The sequence below is a fragment of the Lutra lutra genome, chromosome 12 (genome assembly GCF_902655055.1).
Source record: "Lutra lutra chromosome 12, mLutLut1.2, whole genome shotgun sequence".
Classification (NCBI taxonomy): Eukaryota; Metazoa; Chordata; class Mammalia; order Carnivora; family Mustelidae; genus Lutra; species Lutra lutra.
In genome coordinates this window covers 25,476,407-25,503,080 of record NC_062289.1, presented here as the reverse complement: position 1 = coordinate 25,503,080, position 26,674 = coordinate 25,476,407, and the positions used below count along the sequence as shown (strand labels likewise).

The window sequence follows — 26,674 nt, the reverse complement described above, 5'->3', positions numbered from 1 at the left end:
TAGTGCTTACATGATAAAACTTCTTTCAGCCTTTGACTTTTAACTAACCTCGCTCTATTAACAATGAGTTTCTTAGAGAGAGAGAACATAGATTTTATCTTTTATCCAATCTGAAAATCTCTTTTAATTGAGGCATTAATGGGATTGTTGACATGACTGGATTTAAATCTCCCACACTGCTTGTCATTTCTCTTTGTTCCACTATTATTTAGTATGCTTTTCCCACCTGCCTTTAGATTAAATATAATTTATAATTCCATTTTATCTCCATCTTGGGCATACAGTTCTCTCTCTCTCTCTCTCTCTCTTTTTTTTTTTTTTTGGGTGGTTGGCCTAGAGCTTATAACAGCCATCTTGCATTTATCAGTCTACCTTCAAATAATACCACAGCATTTCACGTTGTCAAGAAATCAAGAATTGAATTTTGCCCTACTTGCAAGTGAACAAGTCAGTTTTGTGGATCCTGGAAGGATATGGAGATTTCTGGGTCAGTGATGAAGGACAGCTGCTAGTCAAACAACAGCAGCAACCAGGACATTAGCATTTTTTTTTAATAGGTTCTCCAAGCCCCAATTTGCATAAAAGTGGTTTGATGAGGGATGGGTGACTCCCTCACATGTAGTGGGTTAATATTATAGGAAGAGAACTCTGAGCTTAGGGAACCCAAATCTTTTACAATGGTCAGTAAGCAGGTTTACCTTTTGCTCCTGAGGGAGACACAGACATGCCCCCACCCCACCCTTATGGTTCTCTTTGCCTGGCACACTCTGACCCTAGATTATCTGTGCGGCTCACTCTCTACCTCCTTCAAGTCTTAGCTCAGATGTACCTTCTCGGAGAGGTCCTATCTCGGAGAGATAAGGAAGACCGCACAAGGAAGAGCTGATTCATTTTGTGTTTGACTCTTTGAAAAAAACAAGGAATTCTGATTGAACCTTCTTCAACATTTGTGGCATTGTCAGGTAGGCAACTGGACGCACTTGTCTGGAGCTCAGTAAGGACGGTCGGGTTCGGAAATACACAAAATCTAACATGACTTTTACACTGTCCAGAGATAAGAACAGTTTTTGCCTTTAACACACTGCACATGTTACTATTAATTGCCTCTGCTCTTTATTTATATTCAGCCATGAAATTCCTTTCACATCTTCTCTCATTTGGTGTCACAATTCTATTGTCCTGTTACTTAATTCACCCAGATCAGATCACCTATGGGTTAGATGGGAGGGATATACAGCAGCGGCTCATAGATAATCTGGTCATTTGGACAACACGTTGGAAGGATCTGCGGAAGTTAAAGGTGCTCCAAGGTTAGTGCCTCCTGTCTCAGACATTCAACACTGCTGACTGTCTTAATGAAAAATATCAACTCTGAACTCCCTGTCAGCTAAAAATAACAGTAATTCATAGTCTCTTTTACCAATACTTTTCAAGGTTAACTCCATGAAAAAAGACAGAGCAAAGGCTTGCTGGAGCCAGCTTTCAGGGCATTTAGGTCAGGGAAGGGGAAGGCAAAGTGCTGAAAGAAGCAAAAAGTAGAGATGTTATTCACAGCTCTGTCATGGCATTCTTTTCAAAATATGCAAAAGAGTTTAAACACCTTTTTGAATGAACTTCCATTGTGCCTGCACTATTTTGGATGGCAGTATTCAACAAAAAAACTGTTGGACAACCTGACCATTTAGAATTTTACTTCAGGTTTATCTAAGTGCACACTGAAAGCATGGAGTTTCTACTCTGGCTTCAAGGCCTGGCTGAGTGACTTACAGGCTAAGTGACCTTGGGCCAACAATTTTTCCTCTCAAGCCCTGCTGGGCCTCCCTGGTTTAGGGGGTCACATGAGATACTGTCGATGCAAATTATCCACAATCAGGACCTACTTGAATATTTTTTTTTTTTTTTAAGATTTTATTTGTTTATTTGACAGAGAGAGATCACAAGTAGACAGAGAGGCAGGCAGAGAGAGAGAGAGAGAGAGAGAGAGAGAGAGAAGCAGGCTCCCTGCTGAGCAGAGAGCCCGATGCGGGACTCGATCCCAGGACCCTGAGATCATGACCTGAGCTGAAGGCAGCGGCTTAACCCACTGAGCCACCCAGGCTCCCCCTACTTGAATATTTAATCATCATTTAAGACAATGATTCTTAGGCTGGGATTTGTGTGAAAATCACCTGAGAAACTGTCGCTCAACATCCTGGTTTTCTTATCCACTAAGTGGGATAATCAAACCTAGTTTACTGTTTTCTGGTTTAAGAAGAATTAAAAAAGAAAAAGGAGAAGAAAAAAAAGAGATAATGTATATGAAAGTACTTAGCCTCATTCCTAGCACTTAGCAGGTGCTCAACAACATTCAGGCATTTATTTGCCTAGTTTAAAGAAGCGCATAACAGCATATGGCCAAATGTTTGCCATAAGAAGCCCTTTCTGCTGAATACACGGAAGTGTAAGTGGCCCATTCTTCTGTTAGCCACAGGAAAGTGAGCCCTGGATGTACGTCCAATTAACACCCTGCTTCCATTTCCACATGGTCACACACCGTGTGATACGCAGCGAGGTCCCTTCTTTTCCTCACCTTAACCCTGATCTTCACTTCTTTCAAAAGACACTACGTTTTGAATGGGGGTAGTGTAAACCCTTTCCATGGTTCTCGTGTGCCTTTTCAAAAACTAATATAGTCTTTTCAAGATGTTTTTAAGGATGTCAACTGTTAATCACCTTGTTACTAAGAAGGATCCTCAGTTCTATCATTGGGGAACAAAGACTGATTTGACATCAGAAGTGATTTTGAGAGAGAAAGAGAACTGTCTCCAGGTTTGTGGATATGGCTCGTGAGTGAGTGAGAAACTGTGGGACCATCTAGCAGTGAGTGAGAAACTGTGGGACCATTTAGCGAAGGGGTACAGTAGTTAGGCCTGATGATTATAAACACGGGCATGGGCTTTGTCATCAAACCGCCTGGTCTGAGTCCTGGCTCTATGACTTTCTGAATGTGTGCCTGTGAGCAAGTAAAAATCTTTCTAAGCCGGTTTATCTATAAATTGAAAATTAAAACGAAATATACCTCATTCACACCCTTTTCCCAGAAAGCTACTACGTAGTCTATGCTCCCACCAAGACAGAGCAGTAAACCAAGAAAGAGGAAGACAGAGGAGCCGATGTCAATCAGAAGAGCCAAGTGAAGGACATTCCTAAGAAGATGCCGCAGCCGGGCACAAGAGCCAGAGCACAACATGGCCAGGGCAAAAAGCAGGAAGCAGGTCTCCAAGAAAAGGGTAGAAATGAAAATTTTATTGGGTCTGCTTGACCATTTTGAGAGGAGTTTTAGAGTTATGCCTGAAAGTCTGAGGCTATATTAGAGACTAGATGTCTGTAACACATAATCGAGAAAATTGCCTAGAATCTAGAGCACATCAAGTATCTGCAAGAAAATAAACAACAGAAAAACTGGAAAAGGACTTGAATGGAAACTCACAAGAGGAAATCCAAATTGGGGGATGGGGGCAATATTCATCCTCAATGGGAATTAATAAATTATAGACGAAAACTATAATGAGATGCCATCACAAAACTGACAAAACTAAGTGTTCATGGGAAGTAACAGAACCTCTCACACACCCCTGGTCGGACAGTCAAATGGTAGGACCCCATGTTTAACAGTTGGCATGACACACACTGCCCAGCAATTCTACTTCTGGGTGTCCATCCAAGAAAGAGGTATGTACATATGCTTACTTATGACCGAACTTGCATATTTCTACCTGTGTGAGAAATACAATGATTGAATGTCTTCCTGAATGTGAGTAACACAAGGACAAGGATGTTGGCTCTTGGGTTTACTCTTGTGCCTGGTACTGTGAATCATTATTAGTTACTCAAGGAATGATTGTGGAATCATGAAAACATGAATTCAAAAAGACATATGCACCCCCATGTTTAAAGCAGCATTATTTACAATAGCCAAATTATGGAAGCAATCTAAGTGTCCAGTGATTGATGAGTGGATAAAGAAGATGTGGTACAGACACACAATGGAATATTATTCAGTCATAAAAAGAAAGAAATCTTGCCATTTGCAACCACATGGATGGATCTAGAGGGTATAATGCTAATGAAAACCCATATGATTTCACTCATCTGTGGAATTTAAGAAACAAAACAAACGAAGAAAAAAGAGACAAACCAAAAGAGACTTTTAACTATAGAGAACAGACAGTTACCAGAGGAGAGATGGGTGGGAGGATAGGTGAAAATGTGAAGGAGATTAAGAGTACACTTATCCTGATGAGCACTGAGTAATGTACAGAATTGCTGAGTCACTGTATTGTACAGCTCAAACTAATACAACGCAATACATCAGTTATACTGGAATTAAAATTAAAAAAAAAAAAAAAGGAAAAATAGAAATATCCTACATATAGTTTTTCTCAGAATGTTTTCATACAATATCTTTAGCATTTAAGATTTTATTTATTTATTTATTTGACAGGCAGAGATCACAAGTAGGCAGAGAAGCAGGCTCCCTGCTGAGCAGAGAGCCCGATGTGGGGCTCAATCCCAAGACTCTGGGATCATGACCTGAACCGAAGGCAGAGGCTTTAACCCACTGAGCCACACAGGCGCCCCTATCTTTAGCAGTTAGTAAGATGATCCTATTATATATGGATGATTTTTTTCCTACTCATTTGCTCTACTACAATAAATAAATTACCAATAAGAAATGGTTTGCTTGATAAATTGCTGAATATATTTTTTGCCATTTTCTTTAAGTTTTTCTCTAGTATCCTAATGAAAGAGATTAATCTGTGAGGAAAAAAATAGTTGTGGAATCAAACTGAATTAGAAAACACTAACACAACAATAGAAAATTTGGCAAAAACACCTTTAGAAAAGACAAAGTAAAAGTTTATAGACCTGTGAAAAATATTGTCATACTAGAAAAAAAATTAACCAAAATGATAATGAAATGCCAGTTTTGATATAAAAAGACAAATATTAAAATAAGTATAATACTCAAAGCTGCAAGAGTGTATGTAGTGGGACAGACCCTCTCATAAATCAGGTGTGGAAATATAAGATGTTTTACAGGTGCATAAACTGCGCAGTGTTTCTGGAAAGCAATCTGGCAGGATGTGTTCAGTCTTAAAAATACAGACACCCTTACAGTAAAAATTAGTATAATTCTAGTCCTAAGACTATGCCAAAAATGTAACTAAAAAATAAGTTGAGATAAGATTTATTTACAAACTGTTCATAAATTATGAAGTAACATAAAATAAGTGAAACACCCAAAATGAGTAATAGTGGGATAATGGTTAAATACTCTTTTGAGGGGTGCCTGGGTGGCTCAGTGGGCTAAGCCTCTGCCTTTGGCTCAGGTCATGGTCTCAGGGTCCTGGCATTGAACCCTACATCAGGCTCTCTGCTCGGCAGGGAGCCTGCTTCCCCATCTCTCTCTCTCTGCCTGCCTCTCTGCCTACTTGTGATCTCTGTCAAATAAATAAATGAAATCTTTAAAAATAAATAAATAATCTTTTGGGACATCCATAATACAGGTTATACAGATATTAAAATGGGAGATTTTCAAAGAATTGATGATACCACAGAAAAATGGTGATGATCTAAAGGCTAAGTAAAAATGGCAGAATACAGAACTGTATAAAGAATGATCTCCATTCTATCAAATATATGTGTGTGTGTGTATATATATAAAACACACAGACAGAATACAATAATTACTGTGGCAGAAAAAACTACAAATACACTTTACATTCAATGAAGGGATTTTAACTTTTGTAGTTTTTGGCAAGCTTTTTTCAACATTTGCTGCTTTGATACTTAAAAAAAGAATCATAATGTCTCCATTTACACTTACCAGATCGATATTCTGCATTATATCCTGAAATGAAGGATGAGTTCGGAACTGTTCGAAGAGATCTCGTTTGTAAAGCAGAGCATACACCAAGTTCGGATTGTGGTGAAGAGAATTTGTCAGGCAGGAATTGATGATCTCTAACATCATTCGAATCACTTCTTCGATGACATTCAAGTCTTGTGCCTTATTTAAAGAAAGAAAAGCCACACGCACAGTGTTTTTCTCCTTAACACAGAATTAATCAAAACGAGAGTAACTGCTTTAAAATTGTAACTTTAGGGGCACTTGGGTGGCTCAGCTGGTTAACTGTCTGCCTTCAGGCTCAGGTCATGATCCCAGGACCCTGCGACTGAGTCCCGCGTGGGGGTTCCCTGCTCAGGAGGGGGGCCTGCTTCTCCTTCTGCCTGCTGCTCCACTAGTTAGTGCTCTCTGACAAATAAATAAAAATGTTAAAAAAAAATAAAATTATAATATTGAAAAGATAATGCAAAAGAACCTGTCCAGGTGACTTATGTCAAGAATCTTCAGAATTAGGTTTACCACTTAATAAAGTATTTGAGTAAAAATCCTTTGAATTCAGATGGTCACAATTAGGAACTGAACATAATAAAATATAGACTTGCCAATCTGGAAGGAAATTTGGGGCTTCCTCAGCCCCTCCCTTACTAGATCCTTATTGGCCTTCTCATCGTAGCATCACCCTAAATCATGAGACTTCCAAAGTGGTGGTTGGGTCTTACCAAGTCCAAGAAAAGTGCCTAATTCAGAACATGACCTCACTTCTCTACACTGTCATTTCAATCTTTCTATTTACAGATAAATAGCCTATTGTTTTGTCTCTTTTTCCTCAGTCAACAGTCTTTGGGAATCTAAACAAGAAATAGTTACAAGACGGCAAAAACAATCAACAAATCTCTTGGAAGAAAGAACAACGGAAAGAGCAAAAATACAGGTATATACAATGGACTTTCCTTTTCCTCTTGAGTTTTCTAAATTATGTTTCAAAGTTGTAGCAAAAAAATGATAACATTGATGGGGTTCTCAACATATATAAGGGAAAAGATAAGACAATGATATTATAAAACAGGGAGGGCAAAGGGATGTAAACACAGAAAAGGTTTCTACTCTTGAATTGTTAAACGTCAACAATACTAGATTGTGACAAGTCATGCATGCATACTGTTTAGAGCAAATCTACAGAAATCCACACAAAAATACTATACGTACATCAAAACAGAATTCTAAAAAACCGTTCAAGTTTTTCAGGAAGGCAGAAAAACAAGACAGACATATGAAAAAGAGGGAACAAACAGAAAACAGTGAAATGGCAGACTTTGGCAGAATAGATAAAAAACACAAGACCCAACTATATGCTACCTATATGAAATTTCAAATAAAACTCACTTCAAATATAGTTAGGTCGAAAACAAAAGGATGGAAAATGATATACACCATGTAAATATTAGTTGAAAAATTAATCTGGTAGTGACAGATGAAGTACAACTCAAAGACTGTGGCTGGCAAAGTAAAAAATATTTACTATCTGGTCCAGTAAATAAAAAACTATGCTTATTCCCACACAATTTATCTCATCCCATATAGTGTATACAGAGTATAATGTCCAGCATTCAACCAAAATGTATGAGACAAATAGATAAAAACAACCCACACCCAAGAGACAAATGGGCAGTATCAGACAGAGCTACAAAGATAATAAAAATATCAAACAAGGGCGCCTGGGTGGCTCAGTGGGTTAAGCCGCTGCCTTCGGCTTGGGTCATGATCTCAGGGTCCTGGGATCGAGGCCCGCGTCGGGCTCTCTGCTCAGCAGGGAGCCTGCTTCCCTCTCTCTCTCTCTCTGCCTGCCTCTCCATCTACTTGTGATCTCTCTCTGTCAAATAAATAAATAAAATCTTTAAAAAAAAAAATATATCAAACAAGAAATTTAAATGAACTACGATTTACAAAATCTACATATGAATCTACATATGTTTGGATCGAAGGGGAATTTCAGTGGAGTTGAAAACTGTAAGAAATTGACAAATGTAAACGCTAGAATTTAAAAGATACATGGTATTAGCAGTAAAGAACACCTAGACAGTTCAACAGTGGACTTAACAAAGTCTTTTTTTTTTTTTAAGATTTTATTTATTTATTTGACAGAGAGAGAGAGAGAAACCACAAGTAGGCAGAGCAGCAGGCAGAGAGAGAGAGAGGGGGAAGGAAGCAGGCTCCCCACTGAGCAGAGAGCCCGATGTGGGGCTCGATCATGACCTGAGCTGAAGGGAGAGGCTTAACCCACTGAGCCACCCAGGCACTCCTTAAAAAAGTCTTGAAGAGGTAATGGCTAAGCATTAAAATAATGAAAGAATCAAACACTGGCCCAAGAAACTCAGAGAACATCTCCCAAATCCACCCAAAACAAAACAAAACGAAACAAAAACACACACATAGACACATCATCTTAAACTCTGAAAACCAAAGACAAAGAGAAAATCTTGAGGGCAGCCAGAGGAGTAAAAACACCCGAAATATGGAGACACAAAGATCAGAATTACGGTAGACAGCTCATGAGAAACTAGGCAAGCTGATCTAAAGTGAGTGGTGCCATTACACTGTTGAACAGGGGTCTAGCCACCCTTGGTCACTTCTGATGGAAAAAAGAAATTGAAAATAAAGTTGCTCAAAGACACCCTGAAGCTGAAACCCTGAGTCACACTTTTTGGGCCAACTCCTCTTAGAATCACTCTTCTAATTTGCCTGGTACTTTGGACCTCTAGAGCAACAACGCCTCCCAGCCTGGGTCTCTTTTAGGCTCTGGCTCTCAGTAAGGCGGGCCCCTGAAGCTTTTCCTCCTCTGTGGTGAGGGCAATATGCATTAAGCTGAAAAGTTACTTTCCAAATATGAGTAAGAGGTCAGACTGCTGGTTCAGAACTGGGGAATTATCTGGAATGTTTTACAAATGGTCGCTACATCAACAACAAAAAAGCTAATTACAAAATGTATACATTACAACACGCTTTTAAAGATACTTAGCATGGTGCTGGCATTCCCTTAAGACATTGTTCCCAAGGGTGCTCAGCCTTAAACCCAGCCGGAAACCCTAGGGAGAGGCAGACAGTCAGGCAAAAAAGACATGGGTTGGGATAGCAGAAGCAGCAGAAGGAGAAAGCAGCCTTCCTGTTAAAGATTAGCTCTTGGTTTCAAGGCCAGCTTCCGGCAGGCTGGGGGTCTGGGGGGGTGAGAGTCAGAGGGAGGAGCAGCAGCAGGGCGGGCCTAGGGTGCTCGTGGTCTCATTCAGACCAAGCAGAGCCTGGTGCAGCATCCTTTGTGTGCAGAGGTGCTCATCTTCGGTGCATTTCAGCTTATCTTCCAAATCATCGATCGTCTTCTCCCGCTTGGCTACCGATCGATCTCTCAGCAAACTCAGCACTGGTCTCTGCCGCCTTGAGTTTAACCATGAGAATCTTTGCCTCTTCCCCATCGCTGTCTTCCTTCTCAGAGTGCTGTTCCTCAGCAGCACACACACCCCTCGGGTTCTGGTCCGTCGCTGGGATCCGCTCATCTACCTCCCGGCAGCGGGACTCTGCCAGCTCAGCTCGTTCCTCTGGGCATTCCGGGTCCCCCTGTATAATCACCGACTTCTGAGCCCCCTCTTCAGACTTCGATTGGCTTCTTCTGCAATATGCTTGGCCTCTCTGAGTTGGATTTCCTGGCATTCCATCTTTTCTTCATCTTTTATGGCTCAGCTCTCGAGAACCTCCACACCTCTCACTCTCATCAGCGGCTTTCTCTGCTTCCTCCAGCTTTTGCAGGGCTGTGGCCGGGGCTCCTGGGTGTGGGCCAGCTCCTCTTCAACCAGCTGGATTGTAGGGTTCAAGGAGGCCACCTTGGCCTCAGCCTGCTCCCTTTCCCCCTCCACTTCCAGCCGCAGGTGCTCGGCCCTCTCCTCTGCGTCATCTTGCTGCTCAAGACCCTGGACCTTGTGCTTCACCGCCGCCATGGTGGGTGGTCCTGGCCACGGTGTCCACCCGGCCATGGTGCCTACCCAGCCACGGCTCGCGCTCGCCAGCCTCCCTCCTCTGCTTGGCACTGCAGCTGCCTCTCCCACATTTAATTTTTATTCATTCTGAAAGACACTGATTTCAAAAGCAAAAGAGTAGCAACGTATTATTGGTTTATGGCATCCTACTAACAGGCATCTAATTTATTTCTGTTTCCTCATTTCTGTGAGCAAGGAGGCAATAAGCATGTTGGTAGATCTGTCCTTCTATTTCTCTGGGACAGATTCCAGGAGAGGGAGTGGTAAAAATAGTGGATTTGTATTATTAATAAATGTTGCTAGATCACTTCTTAAAGAGCAATGACAACACATGTGTGCTAACAAGGGAGGAAGGCTCTTGCCCTTACTCTCACCCACATGTACACTTACTCCGTTTAACACTCATGATCCGAAAGACTCATCACTTCATTGTTATGTCAAAATTTCCCAAAACGGGAAAAGATTTATCAGTTCCTCCAAGTGATTCATATATTCAGAGTGACTCTAGGTTCATAAGTGTCATCTTTTTTTTTTTTTTTTTTTTTTTTTTAAAGATTTTATTTATTTATTTGACAGACAGATCACAAGTAGGCAGAGAGGCAGGCAGAGAGAAAGGAAGGGAAGCAGGCTCCCCGCTGAGCAGAGAGCCCGATGTGGGGCTCGATCCCAGGACCCTGGGACCACGACCTGAGCCGAAGGCAGCGGCTTTAACCCACTGAGCCACCCAGGCGCCCCATAAGTGTCATCTTTTAAAAAACATTTTTATCATTATGTACTGTGTCTCTTAATCCATGTTGTTTATTGAAGTATACATTTTACTGATATTGCTATACCATCTTCCTTTATTTTTTTTTAAACATTTGACAGGTATATGTATAACTTTCAAGCCTTTAATTTTCAAACTTTCTGTATTACTGAAAACTTATATAGTTCGAAGCAACTATATGGCTAGGTTTTAGAATCTGTAGCTCTAACCTGATAGTTTCTGAATTCTAAGTGAGTCTGATTCACTTACATTTGTCATTGCTGGTACCTTTCCATTTATTCCTACCATCATGTTTCGTGACTTCTAAATCAGTTAGCTATTGCTGTGTAAGGAACTACTCCAAAGCTTCCCGGCTTAGAATAGTAATAACCATTTGTCTTGCTAATCATCTGGGCTAGGCTTGATGGGCTAGCAGGTCTCTGCTCCACGAGGTCACTGGGATGCTCAGCGGGAGGTGGGAGGATCTCCTGATAGGACAGCTCGCAGGGCTGGCAGGCTGGTGCTGGCTTGTGAGGAAAAGGGTGGAGGGCACAGCTGGGCTGGGGACCAGGGTCTTTCATTCTTCTCCACATGGTCTCTTCTAGGCAGCAAGAGCTTCTTCACAGCATGAAGGTTCCAAGAGATCTAATTATCTATTATCAAACTTCTGCTTAATTTTAATTCCCAAGGAAAACTATCCCAGTAATCATAATTTAGAATTTATTTGAATCTTCAAGTTGCTACTATGACTGCATTGGATTAAGTGAAACCCTATATACTTCATCCTTAAAAAGCATTGTTGGGTAGTAATACTACTCGTAAAAAGATGAAAAATCAGCATGAATTTGATAAGCATTTCTTTACAACTATAAAATCGTCCAAATCTCAGTATTTAAACAGACCTAAATATTATCTAATCACATCACCATTTGGGTGTCAGAATTTCAAAAGGTATTTAGAGAAGTTTGCTATTTGATTTTTTTCCCCAGGAAGATTAAATGAGTACCATTTGTAAAGCTCTTAAAATAGTGTGTAACACACAATAAGTACCATGTAAGTGTTTTGTTTTGTTTTGTTTTTTTAAAGATTTTATTTATTTATTTGACAGAGAGAGATCACAAGTAGACAGAGAGGCAGGCAGAGAGAGGGAGGGAAGCAGGCTCCCTGCCGAGCAGAGAGCCCGATGCGGGACTCAATCCCAGGACCCTGAGATCATGACCTGAGCCGAAGGCAACGGCCTAACCCACTGAGCCACCCAGGCGCCCATGTAAGTGTTTTTTAAAACAATGTATCTGAAAGAAGAAAACTCATTTTAATCTTAGACATTATTATAATAAGAACAAAAAGATAAATGCCTTTCCAAAGCTGGTAAGTTAATTCAATTACTGTAACTACGCAGAATTTAGAAATCACATTTCTTAGTGTTAAATTAGCCCCAGATACCACTTCCATTAATTTGCAAAACTGGCCCCTTTGAGGAGACGTATAGAAAAGCTGACTTTCATTTCTGGAATAATTTAAGGTTTTATAAAAAGACGTGTTTTAAAAACCAACCGCGTTTCCTCTGTATTGTGTCAAAATTAGCTTTGTCAGAGATAAAATCTGATGGCTCACTTGTGGAGCAGCAAAATACGTGCAGAATATCACGTCTTTTTCATTCATTTTTTTTTTTAAAGCATATACAGCTTCCATTCCAGAGCCCAGATCAGACTTTCTTCTCAAAAAAAAAAAAAAAGAAGAAGAAGAAGAAGAAAAAGAAAAGCATATTTTGTTATAGAACATCTCAAATGTTAAAACAAATATCTTTAAAAAAAAAAAAAAAAAAAAGGTCCCATTTTCAGCTGCTGCTGCTGGGTTTTGCCCATTCTGGTAATGACCACTACACACGTTCTGTGCTAAGCTGCGATTTCATGTCTAACAGACAAGCTGGTAGTTACCGGAGTATCTTACCCTGTCAACAGTACTCAGAGTTGCCTCATTATATAAACTTTCTTTTCCTTTTAAGAGGGAATTTATACAGTTAAATAGTTTCAAATCATTTATTTTTAGTTTCCTTAAGAGAAGCATATGTATCTTGTTTGTATTAGTTTTGGGGGGGTTCCAAGAGAGTTGTCTAAATTTCCTGCATTTTCAGCAGAAAATAAAACCTTCAACAAAATTAATGGGACTTTGCCAAAGTGGGGAAGAGGGGGGAAGAAATGCACAGGCAAGCCTCTTTTTAAAGTTAATGTGCAAATGGCCTTCAAAGCCAATCATTCGGTGATAGACTCTTGTTATCGTTATGTTGTTAATTTACTGGCACACATACTAAAAAGCTTTGTGACCAGCCAGAACTGGATTTGTCCCCACATCTCCAGCTTCTGATAGCAAGAACTAGCTTTATGTTACATGCAAAACCACTGCTGAAGACGAAATCCTGTGACCAGAGGAGACAATGTGTAACCTTAATAATGTGGGGGCCAGAGAAGGGGGGCAGGGGAGGGGGAAGGCAGAGTTATGGTACCACGGTTCTTGTGTGGGGATGTAAAAACAATGTGGTCTTTTTCATTCCTTGGACAGGGTTTGAACATGGCCCACAAGCCTGAACTGGAAGCCTGGGGAGTCTGTTACTGAAAACATGCTTACTGGTAGCAGGAAGGCAAGAGAATGGTGGCTGCTAGGGGACAATGGCTAGCTTTCCATGTTTTCCCATACTTGGAAAACAGCCACAGAACTCACAAAAAAGGAATGTTCTGATGGAATCCAACTCAGTTGCAACTCCCAACGATCCCATTACTTTAGCTGGCTACCCACACTGGGCACAAAGTGGGGTACGGGCAGCGCCTCTCCTACTTCCCCAAGCCCTCCTCTGGTAGAGAATGAGCATATATCTGAGTCTTGAGCTTTTTTGTTTTGATTTTTAATATTTAATGTTTTGCCTTAAGAATTAGTGTTCATTTCCACTCTTCTTCAAAATATATTGGTGTTTTACTATAAAAAGAACTACTCTTTCACATCCTATGAAAAGTAAAATCTGAGTAAAGTAACTCTTTAGGAAGATGTATCTCCTTTTATAATGGCTTTGACATTCTCCTTCACCCCATCAGAGAGAGAAGAGCCCCCATTACAGTCTCAGCTCTGCCAATAACGAGCTGTGTGACCTTTGCTCGGTCACTTCGCCCGAGTGGAAGTTATTTTTAAGTCTCAGCTTCCATAAGGACTGTAGAAAATACTGAATTTAGAAAGCAAATTTTATTAGAGGAATTGAACACGTAAGCAATGTAGAAAAAGCTTTCAGATGACCTCAAACTTCAGTAAAATCCAGAATTTACTTTAGATCACCCTAGCACCTTGAACTGAGTCGCTGTTAGTTTAGAAGGGAAAAACACTCAACCACCTTTGAGAGTAAAACTGTGGAAGGTGAAGTTTGAAAATAATCATCCTCTAAACCCAGGAACCTACTGGTTCTTCTGGAATGCATTAAATTTCAAGGCTTATTATCTTTGATATTGTTAATGCACAAAAGGGAAATAATCTCTACACTTTGGTGCCCTTTTTTCATTCCCTCTCTGGAAGAAGAGTCAGTGTGCTCTGAATCACGTACAGGAAAGCTACAGCCCAGTTTAAAAAAAAAAAAAGGAAAAAGGCAAAACAGAGGTAGCTACATGTCAGTGGAGAGAAGCTCTAGGTTGGGTTTTGCCCTAGACTGGACAAGTCACCGTCTGGGCCCCAGCCCCTTCCAATGCAAGATAAATGGGCTCTCTGGGGTGATGCAGGGAAGCATTCTAAGTGACCTAGACAGGCTTCTGCTTCGGATATGCAAAGACTGCCTCTCTTACTCTACCAGTGAGAAAAAGCCAGATAATTTAATAAATCATAAGTCTTCCCAGGACCATCAGAACGATTTTGGAAGGCAATCAAGTGAAATGAATTCTCTAGAGGGACCAACCCCTCTAAAGAGAGAAGGAGCACAGATACTTTCTTGCTTTTGGCAGAGCACAGGAAGAAGACACGTCCTCAGGGAAGTTGACAGAAAGAAATCAGATAAGATTTCAGTAAGTTCTTAAAGGCTACGTGTGGTCTAATGTGTCAGTCTGGAAAGCTGGACCCCCAGGTACAGTGGGGTTTGCACTCACTGGAAAACTCTTTTTCCGCCTGCCTTCACCAGGTGCTCACGAGAAAGATGAAGTGTCGAGGAGATGGGAAAGAGCCCTCTATCTAACCCTGCTTCCCAGACCCTCCTTTCACGCTAAGCAAAAGCATTTAGCTCCTGGGGCAGCAAACTCTATTGGCCAAGAGCACCAGGAAATTTCCATTGCTTCCAGGGGAAAAGTAGAAACATAACCCATGTGCCTCTGAATAAGAAGCAGGAAACTCACCTCCGGGACACAGGCAGAGATATCTGTTCCTGCAGGTGGAGGGACCGAGCAAAACCCTCTAACACGGGGTGAGGGCAAGAAACCGTGTTGGGTGCAGAATCCTATCCCCCGATCCTATGCTGCCACTTGGCAAGGGACAGGAATCTCTCGCTCAAGGCCAACCACAGACACAGAACTGCCAAGACGAGGAGGGACAGAAATGCCGGGGAAGTCCCACTTCTACGACCAAGGCACACACAGGGACTCCCCAAGAAAGAGGCTGGACCAGGACAACAGAAATACCCCTTCTCTGACTCCACCGCAGGGACTGCTGAAAGCAGAAGTTGGTAGAGCAACACTGAACAGAACCCAGGCCCCACTTTCAGGCACAGGCAACAACCATGGGGGCATCTCAAGCCAATAGAGTTCTAAAGACAAAACCCAAACCCACCCCCAGTCCTAACCAAAATGAGCCAACTCCACATCAGCAAAGGTGTGCCCATTTATAGGCATACTTTTCACTCCAGACTCTACTGTCTTAGACATAATGTCTGGTATTTAATAGAAAATCGAGACACATAAAATAAATCATATGTTCCTAAGTAACATAGAGAGTATGATGTGGTAAGTGCTGGGGACAGAGCAATGATCCACACATGTCCATACCTTCACATCGGTTATCATTTAGAGGAGATTCACCCTGGAGGGTACAGGTGCTACTTGGGGGACTTGGGGAGAAAGGGGAAAAGTATAGCAGAGTGGTTAGGGACACGAGTTCTGGAGTCAGGCCTGGATTTGTGCCCAGCTTTAGCATTTACTAGCTATGTGTCCTTTGGGCCTCAGCTTTCTCATCTGAAAAATTAGAATATTACCTATTTTATAGGATATGATTAAATAATAATATATTTTAAAAATCTGCTGTCCTGCTTAGCAGATATAAAGTGCTCATTACATGGTAGTTACTGTGATTACTTACTATCAACAGGCAGCGACCTGTCTGAGTTCGTAGGCAGGTAAAAGGCAGAAGGAAGTGCACGCACAGAAAACCTAACAATGAAGAGGACCACACTACGGGGAGGAAATCCAGTTTGGCTAGAATGTCAAATGTTGGGGGTAGGTGACAAGAGGTGGAACCAGATCAAACAGGTCTCACAGGTCAAGTCAGATGAGTGCCAGACTTCCCTGAGCACAAAGAGGACCTTCGGGGCTCCTTCTGCTTCCGAAATACCCAAAATGAGAAGAAAAAAACTACTTCCGGCAAAAATGCAGCACTGGAGGAGAAGATGAAACAATTCCGGAAAGGTCCAGGGAGAGGTGTTTTGTTTTGTTTTGTTTTGTTCTAAAATTTTGTTTATTTATTTGACAGAGAAAGACACAGCGAGAGAGGGAACACAAGCAGGGGGAGTGGGAGAGGGAGAAGCAGGCTCTCTGCTAAGCAGAGAGCCTGATGCGGGGCTCAATTCCAGGACTCTGGGATCATGACCTGAGCCAAAGGCAGATGCTTAACTGAGCCACCCAGGCGCCCTGAGGGAGTGCATTTTGAAAACCTACAGGGGTAGACATTTGGACACATGATTTGCTACCCACAGTGCAAAGGGCAAAAGAAATGGGAAAGAGCGAGCAGAAACTGAAACTCCAGGGTGAACTCTGGAACTACCATCCAAAATTTTGAAAAAGAACAATAGGCTGACATTTTCTAACAGAACAACACATAGTACAAAGCTATACTGCGTAATATATTAGAAATGGCACCATATACAGAAAGATAAAAACAGTGAGAGACAGAACCCAGAAATGCATCCAAGGATGTGTGGGAATACAGTAAATTATACGGATTGAATTTCATACCAGAGGAGACAAATCATCGAATTATTGCTACTGGACTAAGTAATAATTAAATAGAAAAAGTGTAAAGGCTAGATCTCTAATTAATTCCTTCAACAAAAAGAATTCCAGAAGATTAAAAGGTTAAGAAATAAGCTTTAAGGGGTTAGAAAAAATACAGGTAAATATTTTCATCTTCTTGATCCAGGGATGGGGTGAGAGACAGGGACGTTTTTCAGTGTTTTAGAAATAGTCTCGAAAGGAAAAAAACACAGTTTGGAATACATGAAAATTATAAGTCTTTTGAAGTGAAAAAAGGAGTCTCATAAATGTAGAGGACACTAATAGCAGCTAAGAAAAAATATTAACAACATATTCAGGAGGAGCAAAAGCACATAAAGAAATTCTACAAATCAGTAAGAAAAATATAAACAGCCAATGGCTTGGTGCTAATCAGGGACACAGATGCAATCAGAGTTGTTTGTTTTTTTTTTTTTAAAGATTTTATTTATTTATTTGACAGAGACAGAGAGATCACAAGTAGTCAGAGAGGCAGGCAGAGAGAGAGGAGGAAGCAGGCTCCCTGCTGAGCAGAGGCTTTTAACCTACTGAGCCACCCAGGTGCCCCCAGTCAGAGTTGTTCTTAACAGAAGAAAGCAAGGCCTCAGTCATTCAGAAGTGCACAAGTAATATCAAGAAAGCAAACAAGGGCACCCGGGTGGCTCAGTGGGTTAAGCCTCTGCCTTAGGCTTGGGTCATGATCCCAGAATCCTGGGATTGAGCCCCACATGGGGCTCTACTACTCAGCAGGGAGCCTGCTTCCCTTCCTCTCTCTCTCTGCCTGCCTCTCTGCCTACTTGTGATCTCTGTCAAGTGAATAAATGAAATCTTTAAAAAAAAAAAAAAAAAAGAAAGCAAACAAAATCAATCCAAAGAAAGCAGGACAGAAGAAAAGACCAAAAAATCAATTAATCAGTTGGAAAGCGGAGTAATACCATAAGAGATAGGTAAATAAATGCATTTGTCTCTTTTAAAAGCAGATAACATGCGAATCAGGAAAAAAGGGAAAAAACACACATATAAAACATTAGGGAAGGGAAAGGAATAGAACTATGGATATGGAAAACATTTCAATGAAAATTCTCTGTATAATTCTCTAGGAGAATTGACAATCTGTGATAAAAATGTAAAAATTCAAAACACTAAGACGATATATTAGTGGGGTTGTAGGAAAACAAAAACCTCTCATGAAATGTTAGTGGGAATGCAAAAATGGTACAACCTCACTGGAGGGACATTTAGCAACATATAACAAATAAGTGCATACGCACTCTGACTCAGGAATCCTACCTTTAGGAGGTGAATATGCAGGCAGACTCACACAATTATGAGACAGCATACCCACAAGGTTAGTCATGATAGCATTTGTAAATAATGAAAGAAAACAAAGTGTCCATCAATAAACTATGGTATCTCCAAATACCATAATACTATGCAGGCAGGAAAAGCAATGAAGACGTCTCTATACTAATATGGAGTGACCTCTGGGAGATACCAAGAATACAGAAAACAATACACATTGTGTCATCTTTGGGGTAAGAAGGGATTGGGGGAAGACTAGAAGAGTGTGTAGGTGTGTGTGTGCATGCAAAAAGAAACTGAAAGGATAAACTAAAAATAACAAAAGGGCGCCTGGGTGGCTCAGTTGGTTGAGCATTTGACTCCTGGTTTTGATCCAGGTCGTGATCTCATGGGTTGTGGAATCAAGCCCTGAGTGGGGCTCCTCGCTTAGCGGGGATTCTGATTGAGAGATTCTTCCCCTCTGTTCCTACTCCCCTCTCTCTGTCTCTATCTAAAAACAGAGGAACAAATTTTTAAAAAAGAAAAATAATAAAGAAAATAATAGTTACCTACAAAGGAAGGGAGGAAACAAGGAAGAAGAAATATGGATGGAAGCAAGAACTTTTTGAGTAGATCCTGTTACACAGTTTTAACTTTGGAAACAAACATTTTACATATTCCAAAATTGAGACTTAAAAAGAATTCTCTAAAACTTGACAATAAACTGAAATGACTTATCAGAATTGTGACATAATGATACAGACCAAAGTACTTCCTGTGTCTTTGAAACACAGTATTATTTCAACTATACATAAATAGAATCTTCATAGAATACTAAGTAGAATGCACTCTAAGGACAAACAGATAGGAAATCTCAAACTTAATAAATGGTCTAATTTTTAGGAGACATACAGGTGACAGTATTTTCAAGCTACTGATTACCTAATGAAAGTAAACAGCATTAAAGTTTTCTAAGAATCAAGGTTTTCAGTGTAAGAGAGGAATGAGAAACATAAAACCAAATAAAAAAGGAAAGCTAAAAACTTGTAATGTTAAATACGAATCTGAAATTGTAAACATGATTTTTGTTTTAAAAATATGTATTTTCTGGGGCGCCTGGGTGGCTCAGTGGGTTAAAGCCGCTGCCTTCGGCTCAGGTCATGGTCCCAGGGTCCTGGGATCGAGCCCCACGTCGGGCTCTCTGCTCACCAGGGAGCCTGCTTCCTCCTCTCTCTCTCTGCCTGCCTCTCTGCCTACTTGTGATCTCTGTCTGTAAAATGAATAAATAAAATCTTAAAAAAAAAATATGTATTTTCTAATATAGTCCACTGAAAAGGTCCAGTAATGATAGCCAAACAGCAACAAAGAGTATCAGTAGTCAGATTATATTCTCTAAACACCATTCATGACCAAAAAACCAAGCAAACATACAAAGAAAGAAAACCCAAGTCTCTTTGAAAGGATGACTTGACCAGGTCTGTGGCAGAATGTACACAATATTAGCTGGGACTTCTCACACTAGAAATCAAGAGAGCTTGCAATGACTAGTGGATTGTGTTAAAGGGACACAGAAGTCAATATGATGTGTTATCCAGTGACCAAAGATGAAACTTCAAAGAGCGATGGGATTTCTGGCAGGTGGATTAGATGATTTAGGCCAAGTGTCCCACCTGAGAACGGCTATAAAAGCTTGACATGTGTGGGGCACCTCTGTGGCTCATTCAGCTGAGGGGCCGACTCTTAATTTTGGCTTTGGTCATTATCTTAGTGTCCTGGGATTGGGCCCTGCCTTGGGCTCCATGTTCAGCAGGGATTCTGCTTGAGGACATCTCTCCTTCTCCCCCAGCCTTTCACCCTGCTTGTGCTCATATTTTCTCTCTCTCTCAAATAAATGAATCAACCTTGAAAAAAAAAAGTTAAACATTTGTATATACACAAAGGCATATGCATACACTGTTTAATGGCCTCAGAAAGCTATCAAGTTAGTAAAAAATTGTAGACCCAAGATTTGGGAAAACAGTAAAGTCGAGAGAGGTGAGCCTGGCATTTAAGCCACATTTCCCTTAAAGACATTTGCTGAAGTACAGTTGAGAGCCTCAGAAACTTAGTAGGTAGAGAAGCTTAGCAAAAGGTTTGATGGGCTCATTGGAATTAGAGATGGAAAGGGCAAATACTGGGATTCAGGATCTGTCAAAAAAGAGGGACCCAGGTAATTCCTTCTGAATTTTATGTAGAATTCCAAGGGGCACACCTGAGTTCTACAAATGAAAAAGAAATAGACCACCCCTCAGAGAGACTCATGTACAGCTTTGAAGCATCTCTATCAGATTGGACTAAGTCAATCTGGGTGTAGTATCATTCCTAGCCTTGGCAGCTACTACAAGCAAAAATCCTCTCTGGAGAAAGGTAACATCATCCAAGTCCTCAAATTATCTCCATCATTCTTCATATAAAATGTTTGGCACTCAATAAAAACAGCCAGGTACATTAAAAGATAAGACCACATAACTGACAGACAAGAAGAACAACAGACAATAGAAACAGGCCCACAGAGAAACATCAAACATATGCTTTAAAATAATTGTGCTTATTAACAAGTTTGAGGATAAGACTGAGAATTTTTGCAGAGAACTATAAACTACAAAAAAAAACTACATGAAAAAAAATCTAGTAGTTAAAAAATACAATAACTAATGAAGAATTTAATGGATGGCTTAAATAGCATCTGAGACATAACTGCAGAGAAAATCAGTAAAGTCGAAAACAGTTGATAAGAAAACATCCAGAAAAAAGAGAAAGGAGGAGAAACAATATTTTAGAGATCAACACTAGCTGAGAAATACATTGGGCAACAAATTCAAGAATTATGAACTCTAAGCAGGATAAATCTGACAAAAATCACTCTAAGGACATAACAGTAAAACTACCGAAAATCAAAGAGTAATTTTACAAACAGTCAAAGGACAATCTGTGATAATCCTCTATGTACTTAAGATTTGCACATTTTTCTGTATTTATGCAACATTTCATGAGAAAGTTTTTTTTTAAAGAATGTAATGAGATCAAACACATTTAATATATAAAACTCCGTGAGTTTAGTAATGTAATCCTTTGAAAAATGAGAGAAAGAGGAATCTCTCACCTCCCAAACCCACCAATCCATTGGAAGGCATTATAAATAAATGGGGCACCAGCTTCTTACTCTAAAAACTGGAGATTAAAAGGGAATAATAAGCCTTTGGCTTTCCTTTATGAACTGTATTTCAACCACCCCATCTGATGAAGAAATGTTCTTCTAGGAAAAGTATAGTTAATGAATGTAGAAGAAAAAATAATGTTGAAAAAAAATGTTCCAATTCTTAACTAATTGACTCATTTGGGCAATATTCATCAGTGGTTAGAACTGTGCTTTGAGGTGAAGCAGAACTTCACAGAGCAGAAATCAGGCTGTCCCCACCTGTAACCACCGATCACTCTTAGCCTCATCAGGAGTAAGTAAGACAACCATGCCTCCTAATGTGTGGAGCAAACAGTATCACCTGTGAAGCAATCTGGCCAAGAAAGAAGAATCTGAATCTACTCAGGCCTGTAAAGCTAACTTCTATTTACAGTACATATGAGGGAGAGAACGAGGTGAACACTACCAGAGGAAGCCAAAAGACATGCTTGGGATGTGGAACATTCTACAGGACAAACGGCTATTTATGCAACATAATGATGGTATGAGGGGAATAAAGTGGGGGTCACTCTAGATTAAAAGAGACTTAACAGACATAACAGCCAAATGTATGAATTTTTATTTAGAATTCTGATGTTAGCACTGCCCACAGCCTTATGAGACTGTTGGAGAGATCTGACCATGCTGTGTATTAGATCACACCTAGGAAATATTGCTACTTTTGTTAGGTGTGATAATCATACATGATTATGAAAGATGTTATTTTTAGAGATATATATCAAAATATGAGAGATTAAAATTCCAATATTTCCTCTGAAATACTGAAGCAAAGAAGAAGGTTCAGATGAAAGATATATGATGAAATCTAATGGTTGAATCTAGATGGTTGGCATATCGGGGTTCATTAAATACCTTCTGCATTTCATCTGAATTTTTTTTTCCACAACAAATATTTTGTTAAGTCGACAAATTTGTTAACTGAATGAAAGGGAAACTTGTCTAGGTAAACACAAGTCATTCGACTTGACCTATGATCAAATTAAAAAGAGACAATATTGAAAAGAGTAACACACACAAAAAGTGAAAGACTTGTTGGGGGTAAACTGTTGAAAATGGGGACTATGCTCATCTAGTTTTATGAGTAATGCCTTTATATCTTTAGGGAATATGTAATTACTATGCCCTTTAAGCTTTTATTTATTTTTTAAAGTTTTTCTTTTCTTTTCTTTTTCTTTAAGAGAGAGTGAGCAAGTGCGTGAGCAGTTAATGGGGGTTAAGGGGAGAGTAAGAGAGAGAATCTTAAGCAGGCTGCATGCCCAGTGCAGACTCCCAACTCCGGGCTCGATCTCATGACCCCGAGATTGTGACTTGAGCTGAAATCAAGAGCTGGTTATCTAACTGACTGAGCTGCCCAGGTGCCCCTAAAGATTTTTAAGTAATCTCTACATCCAACATGGGGCTTGGATTCACAACCCTGAGTCCAAAAGTCACACTCTCCACTGTCTGAGCCATCCAGGCGCCCCACCCTTTGAGCTTTTAAATCAGAAAAAAAAGTTTCTCATTTTTTCCTTACATGAGGGTAGCATAACTGATTTCAAAGTATGGTAAAGTTAGCTCAAAAATGAAAACAAAAGCAAATATCACTAAAATACTCTCTCTCTCTCTCTCTCTCTCTCTATATATATATATATATATACACACACATCAAAGTCAACACTGCTAAAAAAATTCTATAACCCAAGCAGTTTTAGGAATTCTAGAACTGTACAATACTAGGAAATCCATTGCTGTAATCAGAGTAAATATTTAAAGGAGAAAAAAGTTATGGTTGTCCTGGTGGATTTTTAAAAGTAACCTGAGAAAAGTTAAATTAAAAAGTTGTTTGCTAGGGGTGCTTGGATGGTTCAGGGGGTTAAAGCCTCCACCTTTGGCTCAGGTCACGATCCTGGGATCCAAGCCCCACATCGGGCTCTCTGCTCAGCGGGGAGTCTGCTTCCCTTCCTCTCTCTGCCTGCCTCTCTGCCTACTTGTGATCTATCTGTCAAATAAATAAATAAAATCTTTAAAAAAAAAAAGTTGTTTGGTAAAGTTAAGAGAAAGGGCCTTCATTTGAAAAATGCAGAGTGTACACAAACACGTAATTCACAAAAGATAAAAACATTAAGATATATTCACTTTTGTTAGATTAAAAATACCCATTAAAATGATAACGCTATCCCTCTCTTTTTTCCCGACATTTCACACTGAACACAAATAATAAATCTAATTCCCAGAGTTGTCAAGAAGAAAGGAAATGGGATTCTCAACACAGTCCTGATGGAAGAGTAATCTAACACAACTTGTCTAGGTTTCAATGTATCAATATATACTAAAAAAGCCTTTAAAAGTGCACAGACTTCTGTGCCTGCAATTCTAATATCAGATATTTATCCTAAGGACATAAGACTGTGCTCAAGGACTTAGCCTTGTGGATGTTTACTGTGTAATAACGAAAAATTCTCATTACCCCGAATTCGTTTTCTATTGAAGCCATACCAAACCACCACAAGTTTAGCCGCTTATGACAATGCAAACTTATTATCTCACAGTTCGGAAGACATTTGGGTAGGTTTGGCTGGTTCCTCTGCCCTGGGTCTCATGAGGCCAAATTGAAGGCGTCAGCTGGGCGAGGCTCTTATCTGGAGGCTCTGGGGGAGAATCTATTTCCAAGTTCATTCAGGTTGTTGGCAGAATTCAGCTACTCCTGGCTGCAGAGCTGAGTTTCCTATTTTCTTGCTGGCTGTCAGCTGGAAGTCTCTGTTAGCAGCTTCAGGCTGCCTGCATCACATCGTCCCTTCCATCTTCAAACTGGCAATGGCGTGTCAAATCCTTCTCAGCTTTGAATCTCTCCAACTTCCCCTTTGGGCATATCTCTTCTACTTGAGCTAGAGAAAGTGCTCTACTTTTAAGGGCTCATGTGTTTTGATTGGGTCCACCTAAAAAAGCCAAACTAATCTCCTGATCTTAAGGTCCATAACCTTACTTATATTTGCTAAGTCCCTTTGGCTGTGCAACTTACCCTATCCACAAGTTCTGGAGATTAGGACCTGGACACTTTTCAGAGGTCATTACTCTACCACAATTACTCAAGTGTCATTACTCCTACCACAATCCCAAATGTCCAACAGCAGATGATTGGTTAAATAAACTGAAGTACATCTGGACAATGGAATACCATGTAGTTAATCAAATGATGGATGTCAGACAACTTAGAATGGACTGAGAGAAGAGCAGAAGTGAAGAAGTAGGTAATAGGGGCACCTGGGTGGCTCAGTGGGTTAAAGCCTCTGCCTTCGGCTCAGGTCATGGTCCCAGGGTCCTGGGATTGAGCCCCGCATCGGGCTCTCTGCTCAGCGGGGAGCCTACTTCCTCCCCTCTCTCTCTCTGCCTGCCTCTCTGCCTACTTGTAATCTGTCAAACAAATAAATAAAATTAAAAAAAAAAAGAAAAAAAAAGTAGGTAATAAAGCAAGTTCAGTAACATGTTAATTGTGGAGTCTAGGTGGTAGATACATGGGTATTCACTGTAAAAACTTCTCAACTTTTTTTTGTATATTTGAAAATTTTCATAGTAAGATGTTGGGGAAAAAATAATTAGGCCAATCTTTCAAGCCCTACCTCCCCTCCCCCATCAATGGTCTTCAAATGGAATTGGGTGAAAATCTAGGTGTCTATAAGAATTCTAGCAAAGCACCAGCAAATAAACTTTTGCATAAGGTTACAAGGAGACTAAGTTTCAAATAGCATTAAATATCCCTCCACTTTATTTTTCAGATAATTAGCCAAATTAAAATAGGAAAACAATAATACAGGATGCATTTTTTAAACTGTTAGTTTAAAAACCAACTTCTATCTTATGCTTGAGGCGTTTTTATTTTCAAAAAGGAAGTTCTCTTTAAAATAATTAACACATAAGACAAAAGCTGTCTCGATTTAATTATTTCTCAATGGGAAACAACAAACCTACCCCACAGTTCAACAAAATTTGATCAAAGAGATTCTCAGTCGTGACAAACAAAATATCGAATAACCACAGAAGACAATGATTTCGCAAACAGTGACTGAGGGCCCACAGGGTGACCTGCAGCATTGTCTGAAGCACTGAGAACAGGTAATGAGGATATAAAATAAGTGACGTCCTTGACCTTTATTTCACCTTGGGAGTTAGAAAATTCTGTCTAATTTCGTAAGGTAGGAATTTCTTAAAAACCTGTCTCTCAAGATACATAAGGAATTTTACATAAAAACCTAACTTAGTATTTTCACTCGGAAATCACATTGTGGATGTAACTGAGGAATGCTGAACCTCAATGTAGACACCAAAAACTATTTTGATGGCCTCAAATCAGGAGTAATTACTCTGTATCTTAAAGACTTCCCAGTTTTATGGAAACTTGGAAGAGGAGTACTGCCACAAGAGTGAACAGCCTAGGCTCTGAGGTCAACCTCACTGGCCTTGGAATCCCTGTTCTACCATTTACTGCTCATATGACCTTGGGAAAGATGTTAAATCTGGGCTTCTTTATCAGCAAAACTGTTACAGTAGAGTGGCAACAAGATAATGAATATAAAACACCTACCCCAACGTCTAACACGCAGTAGCAGTTGCTAGCTGTGCTCTTACTAGTGAAAGCAACAGGTAATAGTGAATGAAAGTTTCCTGTTACATGCCGATGTGCTTCTGAGGTACAGGAACTCTCTTGGGACTAAGACAAACAACTGTGATGTTTCTGACTTACGCTTTCATGTCTATTCAAAGAGAAGTGCCTCCATGATGCTGAAATTTGAATTCTAGAACATCTGCGCGCGTCACAGCGAAGTGCACCGAGCTACCGTGAATCTGAGATCTTTAAGAACCTAAATGCTACTGTTATATTAAATGGCCCAATCCTTTAGGAAATGCTGTGTTCAAAAATACTCCAAGTCTAATGCTAAAACACAGGTGACCCCTGATGGAAGACAGACAGTTTGATTTGAATCCCACTGCATTATAACTGTATTCCACATAATGTCTGAGGTTATATTTATGGTTGTCTAATGACTGGGATCAATGCCTACATTTTGCCCAAACAACTGCCAATACTTACAACTCAGTCAAGGTCAGCAGCAATGAGGGTGACTCGGTTTTCTGCTACAATCAGAGCAACAGATCACTGAAAAAGTTGCCATGGAAACTGCCTACACTCATTCAGAAACTTCGGGAGGTAATTCTGTATTAAATTGGCAATTTATTTCTTGTGGCAGAAACAAATTTCAAAGAACAATTTGACAGTCCTCAGAGTAATGAAGAATGCTTACT

The 26,674-nt window shown here is 40.1% G+C and overlaps 1 protein-coding gene and 1 pseudogene across 1 annotated transcript in view; both read right to left on the bottom strand.

Moving 5' to 3' along the window:
* DYM (dymeclin) overlaps nucleotides 1-26,674 on the bottom strand; it is a 349,065-nt gene that overhangs the window by 60,964 nt on the left and 261,427 nt on the right. The window contains exon 15 of the mRNA XM_047696790.1: nucleotides 5,870-6,052. Coding sequence (XP_047552746.1) covers nucleotides 5,870-6,052 — 183 coding nt within the window. The remainder of the gene's footprint in view (nucleotides 1-5,869; nucleotides 6,053-26,674) is intronic.
* LOC125082384 (tropomyosin alpha-3 chain-like) lies at nucleotides 9,118-9,979 on the bottom strand (annotated as a pseudogene).